Below are 12,917 nucleotides of genomic sequence, written 5' to 3'. Positions count from 1 at the left end.
TTTTGTAAATAATTCATCTGTATCATTTTTAAAAGATTTCACATATAAGTGATATCATATGATATTTGTCTTTCTCTGTCTGAGTTACTTTACTTAGTATGATAATCTAATAGTCAAGACAGGGAAGCAAACTAAATGTCCATCGATAGAGGAATGAATAAAGAAGATGTGGTACATACAATGGAATATTTTCCCACTACAGACACCTTCAAATAATACAGGATCTACTGAGTCATATGGGCCCAAGCAACAGGGCCACTTGTACCCTACTTGGGCAAGAGCTCTTTCTTTTATAATTGCTGCACTGTTGTAGGGACTTTCTTCCTGAGGATCTGCCTCTCCCTTAGTCAACTGAGTTCTGGTCAGAAAACTGGTCCTGGCCTGGAACCTAGTAAAGTACCATGATTTTTTTTTTTTTTTTTACTGGGGCAGCTGCCTTCCACCTCCTGATCATCCATCCTTGATTAATTTTGGCTGAATGGTTTGAGCAACGTCCTTGTTGCCTGCCCACATAATTTGCTCCTAGGGATGCTGTGTTCTTTTAAACATCTCCATAGCTCTGTGAGCCAGGCTTCCCTGGCTCCCCCTCCAGCCTACTACTCATCACAATAATTGTGTCCATGTTGCGTCTTTGGTTAAGCACTTCCACCTGGCCTTTATTTTGGGATATTATTATCCCTATTACCATCAACGATCCATTTTCTAACAGCATCTCTTAACATCTGCTCTGGCCTTGCAGAGGAGGGCCACTACTGAGCCTCTCATTGATTCTGGTGTCCTCCCGTCATCCACCCCCCTTTCCCACACCTACTTCTTGATTTCAATTCTTTCAATCCTTTCAGTATTTCTCTTCGTGATCTTAAATAACATATAGCTGCATCTTGATATTTCAGTTTTAGTCATTATTTATTTTTTAGTTTTTAATTGAAGTATAGTTGATTTACAAAGTTGTGCTAATTTCTGCTGTGCAGCAAAGTGATTCAGTTTTACATATACATATACACCTATATATGCACACACACACATATATATACACACACACACACACACACACACATTCTTTTTTCTTATTGGGGTATAGTTGTTTTACAATGTCGTGTTAGTTTCTGCTGTACAACGAAGTGAATCAGCTATATGTATACATATATCCCCTCCCTCTTTGACCTCTCTCCTACCCCCCGCCCAATCCCACCCATCTAGGTCATCACAGAGCACCGAGCTGAGCTCCTTGCACTACACAGCAGGTTCCCACTAGCTATTTGTTTTACACACGGTAGTGTATATATGTCAATCCCAATCTCCCAATTCATCCCTCTCCCCCTTCCCACCCCCGTGTTCACACATCTGTTCTCCATGTCTGTGTCTCTATTCCTGCCCTACAAATAGGTTCATCTGTACCATTTTTCTAGATTCCACATATATGAGTTAATATATGATATTTGTTTTTCTTTTTCTGACTTACTTCACTCTGTATGACAGACTCTAGGTCCATCCACGCCTCTACAAATGACCCAATTTTGTTCCTTTTTATGGCTGAGTAATATTCCATTGCATATATGTACCACATCTTCTTTATCCATTCATCTGTCGATGGATATTTAAGTTGCTTCCATGTCCTGGCTATTGTAAATAGTGCTGCAATGAACATTGGGGTGCATGTGTCTTTTTGAATTATGGTTTTCTCTGGGTATATGCCCACTAGTGGGACTGCAGGATCATATAGTAGTTCTAGTTTTAGTTTTTTAAGGAACCTCCAAACTGTTCTCCATAGTGGCTGTATCAATTTACATTCCCACCAACAGTGCAAGAGGGTTCCCTTTTCTCCACACCCTCTCCAGCATTTATTGTTTGTAGATTTTTTGATGATGGCCATTCTGACTGGTGTGAGGTGATACCTCATTGTAGTTTTGATTTGCATTTCTCTAATGATTAGTGATGTTGAGCAGCTTTTCATGTGCCTCTTGGTCATCTGTATGTCTTCTTTGGAGAACTGTCTATTTCGGTCTTCTGCCCATTTTTTACTGGGCTGTTTGTTTTTTAAAATATTCTTTTCCATTATGGTTATCATAAGATATTGAATATAGTTTTCTGTGCTATACAGTAGGACCTTGTGGTTAGTCGTTATCTATTAAATTCCACTATGAAATATGAGCTCTCTTTCATAATCACCCCCCCCCCACTCTATACTTCCCATCCTCCCACTCTCTCATAATTGATTGTAATTTTGGTTAGATTCAGTGTTTGTGGTGTTATGTCTGTGTAGTCTCTAGCTACAGCTAAACCATATAACATACTATGTTTAGTTTTCCTTTTTTGTACAACTTTTTTTGTATTTCATGGAGTTAATCATTGTTTGTATTTGTTTGTTTGGTTTTCTATATGTTTCTCATCAATTCATCCCAAATCTTTTCCTCAAAAGCAAGTTTTTCTTAGACTTAAATCCACCTGAGATTCTATCAGATGGTGATTTTTCTCCTAGAGTCTTTGGACCTGTTCCAATTTTGGCTAATTCTCCCTGTTCAATTATTCTGTTTCGCTCCTGGAACATGCTTTCATTAACATCCTGAAAATTCCTCTCCCCTTTTTCCTAGATTCCAAGTGTCCATTTTTTTCTTTCTTTCTTTCTTTTTTTTTTGGTTTACTTTCTGAATAGCTGCCATATATTCTCTGATAGTGTCCTTGGAGAGGGTATGTGGTAGGCTGAGTAATGGCTTCCCAAAGACCCCATATCCTAATCCCCAGCGCCTGTGAATTCATTTCTTTACATAGCAAAAGAGACTTTGCAGATGTGATTAATTTAAGAATTTTGTGATGAGGAGATTATCCTGGATTATCCAAGTGGGTCCTGTGTAATCACAAAAGTCCTTATAAGAGAGAAGATATGAAGATGAAGTGGAGAGAGATTTGAAGATGCTACACTGCTGGCTTTGAAGATGGAGGAAGGGGCCATGAGCTAAGGAATGCAGCTCTAGAAGCTGGAAAAACCATATTCTTCCCTAGAGCCTCCAGAAGGAACCAGCCCTGTTGATACCTTGACTTTAGCCCTGTAAAACTGATTTTGGACTTCAAGCCTACCAAACTAAGAGAGTAAATTGGTATTGTTTTAAATCACCAAGTTTGTGGTAATTTGTTACGGAGGCCATAAGAAACTAACATAGGGTACATGGAAGACACTTCTGAGGATTTGCATGTCAGCAGATGTTCTGCTCTCACTTCAAATGATAGTTTAGCTGAGTATAGAATTCTAAGTAAAAAATAATTTTCCTTCAGAATTTTTATTTTTTTTAATTAATTAATTAATTTATTTTTGGTTGTGTTGGGTCTTTGTTTCTGTGTGAGGGCTTTCTCTAGTTGCGGCAAGCGGGGGCCACTCTTCATCGTGGTGCGCGGGCCTCACTATCGCGGCCTCTCTTGTTGTGGAGCACAGGCTCCAGACGCGCAGGATCAGTAGTTGTGGCTCACGGGCCCAGTTGCTCCGCGGCATGTGGGATCTTCCCAGACCAGGGCTCGAACCCGTGTCCCCTGCATTGGCAGGCAGATTCTCAACCACTGCACCACCAGGGAAGCCCTCCTTCAGAATTTTGAAAGCATTTCTCCAAGGCTTTTCTTTTTATTTCAGACATAATAATTATTTTTAATTTCCAGGACTATTGTTGTTCACTACATATTCCTCCCCCTCCTCATCCCCTGCAAACTGTTCTTATTCTATAAGAACAATCTCTTCACTTGTCCTTCTGAATGTGTGAATGATAGAATGTGTGTGTGTGTGTGTGTGTGTGTGTGTGTAAGTTTTCTTCTATCTAAATAGTCTATTTCTTCCAAGGTATTTTTTCTTATTTATTTTTCTCTCTTATGTTTAGAACCTTTCTCCAAATGGTATTCTTTGGCTGTCAGCATGTATTATTTACTATGAAAGTTTATTGAGGTGTAACTGACATACATACTTTAAATTGAATATATTTAAAGTGTACATTTTTTTAAAATTTTAATTTATTAAATTGTAGTTGATTTACAATATTGTGTTAGCTTTAGGTGTACCACATCAGATTCTTTTCCATTATTGGTTATTACAAGATACTGAATATAGTTCCATGTGCTATACAGTAAATCCTGGTTGTTTATCTGTTTTATATATAGTGGTGTATATCTATTAATCTCATACTCCTAATTTATCCCTCCCTCATTCCCCCTTTTGTAACCATAAGTTTGTTTTCTATGCTGTGAGTCTGTTTCTATTTGGTAAATAAGTTGATTTGCATTATTCTTTAGATTCCACATATAAGTGATATCATATAATATTTATCTTTCTCTGACTTACTTCACTTAGTATAATAATCTGTATGTCCATCCATGTTGCTGCAAATGGCAATATTTCATTCTTTTTTATGGCTGTGTAATATTCCATTGTACATATATGCCACATCTTCTTTATCCATTCATCTGTTGATGGACACTTAGGTTGCTTCCATGTCTTGCCTATCGTAAATAGTGCTGCTATGAACAATGGGGTGCATATATCTTTCTGAATTAGAGTTTTTGTATATTCCCAGGAGTGAGATTGCTGGATCATATGGTAACTCTATTTTTAGTTTTTTAAGGAACCTCCAGGCTGTTTTCCACAGTGGCTGCACCAATTTACATTCCCACCAACAGTATAGAAGGGTTCTCATTTCTCCATACCCTCTCCAGCATTTGATTATTTATAGACTTTTTGATGATGGCCATTCTTACTGGTGTGAGGTGATATCTCATTTTCGTTTTGATTTGCATTTCTCTAGTAATTAGCGATGTTGGAGCATATTTTCATGTGCCTGTTGGCCATCTGTATGTCTTCCTTGGAGAAATGTCTATTTAGGTCTTCTGCCCACTTTTTGATTGTGTTGTTTGGCTTTTTGATATTGAGTTGCATGAGCTGTTAAAGTGTACAATTTGATGAGCATGTCAATTATCAACTTATTATTCTCAGTTCTGAGTGCACCCTTCAGTATAAGCTATATACTAAATAATGGAATTTCTTTAAGTATTTGTCCTTTAAAGTGAGCTTTTTCCATAGCCAGGTCTGGAGGGACATTGCAGGAGGAAGAGGCTTCTTGCAGTTCCCAGCATGGGCCAAGTGGTGTGGGTGTGAGAACACAGGTGGTGGTTGCCCCAGCACAGGCCCAGAACTCCATCTCTCTGCCACCTTCTAGCCTTGGCCTGCTGATAATCTTTCTCATAGCCTTCTCAGCATGGAAACCAAAGCCCCAGTGTGGCTTGTATGCAGTCACCTGTGGCTAAGATGGTCACATACTGAGCAGATGTTCCTTTGGTAAGTCCCCACAGCCCACCTGTGGCTCCAAGCAGTAGAGGGGTACACACAGAGCTGCAGCTCCCTCTGAAAACCCCTCACTGGTCACATGTTCTGATAGCCTCCTGTCCACACCAGCACCCAGACTCCCACTGCATGCTCATGCCATTAGTTGCTCTCAAGAAGGGGCCCTATTGCTTGCTCTAGTCTGGACAAGTCGGTGAATGTCACTGCTGCCTGGTGGGCTGAACCATACCTTCTCCAATGAGGTCTGAACCTCTTTTAAGTTTGTAACATATCTAGTTTCCTTATATCTTATAGTTACTCTTTTATCACAGTTATTAATTCATAGAAAGAATTAGAATTAAACTTCTCCTGCTTAGTCTATGGTGTGGTTTCTATCACATGATTGGATCTAGACTGCTGCAATGAGTTTTGACATACGTATACATCTATAAAACCATAACCACAAACAAGATAATAAACATATCCATCACTCCCAAAAGTGTTGTTATGCCTGTTTGTCATCCATCCTTCCAATTCTCTGTCCCCAGGTAAACAGTAATATATTTTTTGTCATTATAGATTAGTTTGCATTTTCTAGAATTTTATATAAATTGAATCAAGTAGTATATATTATTTTTAAAAATCTAGCTTCTTTCACTCAGTATAATTATTTTTGTATCCATCCATGTCATTATATGTATTAATAATTCATTCCTTTTTACTGATGAGTAGTATTTCATTGTATGGACACTAGGGTTTATCCTTTCACCAGTTGATGGACATTTGCGTTGTTTCCAATTTTTGGCAATTACAAATAAAGCTGCTATAAATTTTCATGCGAAAGTCTTTGGAAATATGTTTTCATTTGTCTTGGGTAAATACCTAGAAGTGGAATGGCTGGATCAAATGGTAGATGTACGTTTAGCTCTTAACTGCAAAACTGTTTTTCAAAGTGATTGTACCATTTTACATTCCCATCAGCAATGTATGAACGTTTTAGTTGCTCCACATCCTTGCCAACACTTGATATGGTTCATCTTTTTACCTTTAGCCACTCTAGTAGGTATGTAGTAGTATTGCAACATGGTTTTACATTGCATTTCCTTGATTATTAATGATGCTGAACATCTTTTCATGTGTTTCTTTGACATCTGTATATCTTCTCTGGTGTATTTTGTTCAAATACTTTGCCCATTTTTAGAATTAGGTTGTTTCTCTTCTTATCAATGAGTTGTAAGAGTGCTTTGTATATTCCAGATGCAAGTCCTTAGTCAGACATATGCTTTGCTAATATTTTACCCTAGGCTGTGGCTTACCTTTTTATTTTCATAACAATGTCTTTCAAAAAGCAATAGCTTTTAATTTTGAAGAAGTCCAACTTATCAATATTTTCTTTTACAGTTCATGGCTTTTGTTTCTTCTACAATAAATCTTCACCAAACCCAAGACTGCTAAGATTTTCTCCTGTTTTCTTTCAGAAGATTTTATAGGCTGTAACATCTTGGTATTAGTTACTAACAATACTATACTGTTCTTGAATTTCTTGTTAATGAAATTCTGATGGTGATACTAGGTTGAGGAGATGTTACACACACACACACACACACACACACACACACACGGTATCTCAAAGGTATAGTATGGACAAGAAGAGCACAACATTGGGGTGTAACAGGGAAGCACATTTATCTTTTTAATCATCTTTTTTACCCCTATACGAATGGACCTGTGAAGCTAATGGAAAAAATATATGAAATCAAGATTGTGCTAGAAATCCAGGCTGTATGATCACCAAATTAATGCCCCTCTCCCACCCCATAATGTAGAAGTTTGGAGAAAAAAAATAATAAACAATTCATTGAATAGGCACCATGTTAAACACTGTGTTGAGACCTTTATATTCAGGGTATATAGTATATTATTTTATAATCAAAATAACTTTATAGGAATGGGTCTATTATTATCTTTTTTTTCAGATGAGAAAATTACATCATAAAGAAGTAAAATTGTTTGTTCAGGTCATCCAGCCAGGTCTGTCTAACGCTAGGGCCCCTGATCTTAATCACTAATTATAATAGCTCATAAATATTGGCTGCTTACTGTGTGATAGGCACTGTACTGAACCCTTTACAAGTGTTAACTAATTTAATCTTCAGAGCAAACTAAGATGTTAAGTATTACTACTATGTTTCTTTACAGAGATTCAAGCTCTCGCAGCTATTAAGTGCAAAGCCAGGATTTGAATCCATGTAATCTGGCTCCTGAGTCCTCACTTGTAAACATCACGCTACTTGGTTTCTCCAAGATGAAAAATTAATGGTTATATTTGTTGGGTATATCAAGGAAATGCGCCAAATGAATCTCTCTCTCCAACAACTTTCTGAAATGTATGGTAGTTTCTTTTACGTTCTCCTTGGCACTTGACCCCATTGATTTGCCACTATCCTGCTCCTTTTCCACCTTCCCACTATGACTTACCCATAGTTGTGCCTTCTAAGTGTCCACAGTGATAATAAACAGAGCCATGAGTGTGTGCTTGTGGGAGAGGCCATGGTGGATGGTGGCCTCCTTCAGCAGCAGGAACCTCAGCTGGTACCTCATAGCTGGAGCCAGGACTCTGAAGAGAGTGGCTCCTCCTGGATTATCTGATCCATTTGTATCAATTACTGGAGTGGTTAAGGAAGAGGGCAGGTACACAGAAGGCCTGCAAGAGGAACATTTCTATTGCTTATATCTTTTCACACATCCCATCACTTGGGTATAATGTAGAGAGATTTGACTTAAGCTTGAGTCCTACATTTTTGCCTTAATTTTATGGCTTTGGGCAAGTTTGTTTCCTTTTTTTTTTTTTTTTGAGAGTGATAAAAACATTTATTAAGCAGAAGCTCAGTATCAGGCCCTGTGCTAAGCATGTCACATTTTTTATTTAATTGAAATTTCCCATTCTGTGAAGTATATATTTGTATTTTCTTTTAACTAATGAAAGAGGTTAAGCAACTTTGGGGCAAGTTTCTTAACCTCATTTTAGATTAATTTCTTCGTCTGTGAAAAATAAAGATGACACCGACCTCATGGGAATTTTGATGGCCTAAGTAAGCTCGTGTATGTAAATAATAATAATAATAATAGTGTTATGATATTTATAACATTTTTTAAGTGCCTTCTCTGTGCTAGATTCTCATAAAAGCACTTTATGTGAGTTAACTCATTTAACATTCATAGCAGTATGGAACAGGTACTATTATTATCATCACCACTTTGAAGACGAGAGCCTGAAGCACAGAGGGACTAAGATATTTGTCCACGGTCACTCAGCAGAGACAAGAAAAGCTGGAGCATGCATCCAGGCAGCCTGTACTCATCAGCACTGGCATTTACTGAACTTGCATAAATATTTCCTTTGTCTTTTTTTTAAACAGGAAGAGCCTTTTTGTAGCCTATCCTTTGGGAACTAGTATGTTACAGCTAAACTTCCAGGGATCTGGGATGACTGAGGGAGTGCTTACCTGGGTCTGGACTGGTCGATGCAGGTTCCACTTTTGGCTCTGGCCAGCTGTGGGACCTTGGGCCAGGAAGTTTCACCTCTCTGACTCCCATGTTTCTCCTCTATAAAATGTTAAGGGGGGTAATTTCCGGGGCCCTTTCCAGCTGTCACATTCCTCACGTCTATGATTCTGTGATTAAGTTCCTGGAAGGTTTAAGTACTGATAAAAGTGCCATTAAGTTCTGTATACTCAGCGCTGGCAGCCGTCTGTTACCTAAGATACCTGGGCCAAGCCGGTATGGGGTGGGGTTTGGGGGCAGGGTGGGTAGAACAGAGAAGGCTCCTTGTCTGGCAACTAAGTGTTGTTCTGTAGACGACGGAAGACTGTTCAGCAATGTGCAGTGTCCTGAGATTCCTCTGATTTCTGGACCATGGTGTATTGAGGCCGACCATCAAAGACAGTTTTCTAACAAGAGAACCTTGTGCAGTAAGTTCCTCAGGCAAGTGACAGGAGATAATTGAGACAGGATTGAATGGGTCTCAGGCAGAGAAACTTGAGGACAGACCTATTTGGGCGATAAACTGGTTGACCCAAGGCCTCTCTGTCCATCATTCCTTGACCTCAGGTCAGAGTGATAGAAAGGGGAAAAGCTATCAAGGCAGCTGGGGACACTCCTGCCCTGAAGTCCTGAGAAGAATAAGTGACTGTTTGTCCCACATGGGTTAGTCATTCACCTGCCTGAAGGCAGAGGGCGGTGAGCCTAGAGTCTAGGACCTACTGGGACAGAATCTGGGCTACAAAGTCCTTGCCTTCAATGAGGTGACTGCTCATTATAAAATCCTAAAGCTAGGTTCTCAGAGGCTATTGCTGAAGCAATAATAACCACTGCCACTCATCGAGTGCTTGTTATATGCTAGGCTCTGGCCAAGAACTTTTAGGCCCGTCATGGCAAAGAGACTGGGTCTTGGCTTGGCCATCCATTGTCTTCGTGACTGTGGGCAAGTCACTTACTCTTTTTTGCATTTCAATCTCTAAAACTGTATTATGAGGATAATCTATGTAAAAGTGCAAAGAGATGTAAAAATTCGTAATGACTTTTTTTTTTTAACTGTCAATGGAAGATTCAGGAGCTAAATGCACACAAAGCAGTAGGCAAACAGGAGGTATTCAATAAATGATTATCTATACTGTGGGCTTCTCGGTGTTCCTCTAGGCCAAGACTGACTGGTGTCTCTTTTTGCTCTTGCATCCTCATAGCCTAAAGCAGGGCCTGGAACCCAGCAGGTGATCACCACTCCATATGATCAAAGGCCCTCTCCACAAGGTCATGAGTATTTATGTACCACAAAATTCATAACGCTTAACCAGGAGAAATGGACAAAAACATACAGTTAGTAGGAGACTTTAATGACCCCTTTGGCCGAGCAACCGGACAAAAAAATATGCAAAGACACAGAAGGCCTAAGAAACATAATATAAAGGTCAAATTGAGATAGTCACCTATCTCCACATTCTGAAGACAGAAAAACACCTTTCAAGAGACCAAGGGGACATTGACAAAAACTGACCACAGAGAAATCCTCAATACATCTCCATAAGGAAACAGTACAGATGACATTGATTTCAAGGCCGTGAAACTAGAAATTGAAGACAAAATGGGAAAACATAAATCACTTGGGTCAAAGAGAAACTCCGAAGGGAAATTTCATGATATCACTAAACGTTCTATTACCCGGGGTCACACAGCTAACAGTGGCAGAGCTGAGGCCGCTAGAATCTGGGTCTCCTAAGTCATTCAGCCACGAACCGGTTTGCGAAGCCCGACAAGTCTCCCTGAGCCTCGGTTTCCCTTTCTGTCAAATGGCCCCAAGGGCCCGCTGGGCTCAAGTCCCGCTGCAGGTTTGAGGTGTCGTGGGGCAGGGGAGGCGCGGGAGCAACGACTTTTGGGACGTCTGGGAGGGTGCGGGTGTTGAGAGGCAGCAGCAGAGGGCGCTGGGTCGCCGGCCTGGGCCCGCCTCTGCCATTGGTCGGGGCCCGGGCGCTAGGCTGGAGAGTTGGTGGAAAGTGACAAGTTGAGGGAGGCTGAGAGCAAGAGAGCGAGCGCGCAGAGCAGGAGGAGCCGCCGCGGCCGCCACGGAGGGAGCCCCGGGACGGCAGCCGCCGGGCGCAGGGCGCGCTCTTCTCAGAGCCCGAGCCGGCGAGACTCGCAGTCCGCGAGTGCGACCCCGACAGCCCCGGACTGAACTGACCGTCCGGACGCGGCGAGGCTGCAGCCAGAGGGCTGGGGAGGGACCGCGTTTGCGGGGTCCTGAGCGGCCGGGCGGAGGCGAAGGAGCAGGTTAGAGAGACAAAGAACTTCTCCGACGCCCCCGGCATCCTGTGGGGAGAGCGGCCGGGACGAGGTGGCCGGGACCCCGGGCAGAGCCCGTGGATGTTCTGCGCGCGGCCTGGGAGCCGCCGCCGCCGCCGCCGCGAGAGGAGGAATGCACCGGCCGCGCCGCCGCGGGGCGCGCCCGCCGCTCCTGGCGCTTCTGGCCGCGCTGCTGCTGGCGGCGCGTGGGGCCGCTGCCCAAGGTAAGAGGAGCATCGGCCGGCTCGCGGGCCCGCCCGGCCCCGGCCACACTCCCGCCGGCCCGCCCGGCGCTGGGCAGACAGGAAGCGTCGCGCCCGCCTCGGGGGGTGGCCGGCGCCCCGTCGGGGGTCTTGCCAGCGCGACTCCAGGCGCCGGGGAGGCAGGCGAGGGGATTCATCCGGGAGCCCCGCTGTGGGCCGGGGGTGCGCCCGGGGACTTCTTCCTCGGCTCCCAGCCGCAGTTGTCAGCGCTGACAGGAAGCGTGGAGGGGTTGGGGGTCGTGGGGCGATGGGATGCTTTTCGTCCCCCCCCATCTCTCGCTGGACCCCTAACGCACTCCAACCGGTGTTCAGGCAAGTCCATCCTGCTCCTAAATCGCAGACGCCTTGGAGAGCGTGGTCCAGAAGGGAGTTTGTATTTTCAGGGGTGCCTGCGAGAGCCCAGGCTGTCCGCAGACCGACCCAAACAAAAGCCTGTCCTCCTGGGGCTCGGGCGGCCTCGCATCTCCACCATCCCCGGCTCGCCGGCCTTCTGGAGGGTCACGATGGAGGCCACAACGTGTGCGCTGCCGCCGCCGCCACTTTGTGCAAAATGTGCTGTCAGAGGAGGCCTGCTGTTCCAGAGTGCGTGTGTGTGTGCGTGCGTGTGTGTGTGTGTGTTACAAACAAGGGGGGAAAAGACAGCTAATGCATACTTGATTTTGGTAATCTCCAAAGACAATCGCAACAGTTAGAGAAAGACTTCACCGAAAGCCAGAGCGTCTTAGCTCGCTGCGGGAAGCTGGGATCCTTGCTGCGTCTAAGCCGGTACACAATGAGAGGGAAGAGCCCGGCTGCGCCTGTGGAGACAGCCGATTCATTCTTTGGAGGTTGGAGGGGGAAAGTTGATTAAAGTCTCCAGGGTCTTGGGCCTCACTTTTAACATGCGTCCCTTGAGGGGGTGCTGGAGCCCCTGGATTCTTCCCTCCCCCACTCGCAGCCCCAACCCATGCTCTTTTATCATGCATCTTTCATTTTTAAGTTAACGCGGTGCTTTTAGGGAGAAAAGGCTCTGGGCTATTTAGCAGTTGAGGGGAAAAGATCTATTCGCTCCATGACCTATGACTGCAGAATTAGTTTCGACTAAAATCTAGCTAATATTTTTCGTAGTAGAAAACACACTCTGCAAGGAAGTTGTGGGTGAATTTTGATTTCTTAGAGATGACTTTGGGGAAGTGGGAACCACATTTTCGGAGGATGATTCTGAAATTGATCCTGTAGTGTGGTTGGGCTAATCTGGAGGCTCCTCGGGGTAAATACAGCTCCTAATTGTAATTAAGATGTACATCAGCAGGGAGTGCACCTTCTTGATGAAAAATCCTAATGAAATGTAAACAGCTTGGTCACATGGATGTTTGCTTCGTTGATGCCAAACATCTGGTTCCATGCCACACACCTGGGTGAAAAGTAAAGAAGGGGCCATGCTGCCTAAAACATTGTAAACATCCTTCTGATGTCAGGTTGCCCGGTGAATTGAGGTGGAGATAACCAGGGTGATTCTAGCTAAGGCAAGGAAGGCTCCTAGCGTG

At 43.1% G+C, this 12,917-nt stretch overlaps 1 protein-coding gene and 1 pseudogene across 6 annotated transcripts in view; both read left to right on the top strand.

Moving 5' to 3' along the window:
* Positions 1 to 12,917, top strand: part of LOC309656812 (keratin, type II cytoskeletal 8 pseudogene) — a 411,180-nt pseudogene that overhangs the window by 268,408 nt on the left and 129,855 nt on the right. The window lies entirely within an intron of this gene.
* Positions 195 to 12,917, top strand: part of ROR1 (receptor tyrosine kinase like orphan receptor 1) — a 408,226-nt gene continuing 395,503 nt past the window's right edge. For all 5 annotated transcript variants that reach the window (XM_082453451.1, XM_082453453.1, XM_082453452.1 and 2 more), the window contains exon 1: positions 195 to 11,352. In XM_082453451.1, the coding sequence (XP_082309577.1) occupies positions 11,262 to 11,352 (91 nt within the window). In that variant the 5' untranslated portion in view covers positions 195 to 11,261. The remainder of the gene's footprint in view (positions 11,353 to 12,917) is intronic.

The sequence above is a fragment of the Balaenoptera physalus genome (assembly GCF_965194825.1).
Source record: "Balaenoptera physalus genome assembly, chromosome: 1".
NCBI classification, from domain to species: Eukaryota; Metazoa; Chordata; class Mammalia; order Artiodactyla; family Balaenopteridae; genus Balaenoptera; species Balaenoptera physalus.
This window is presented reverse-complemented; position numbering and strand designations above follow the sequence as displayed.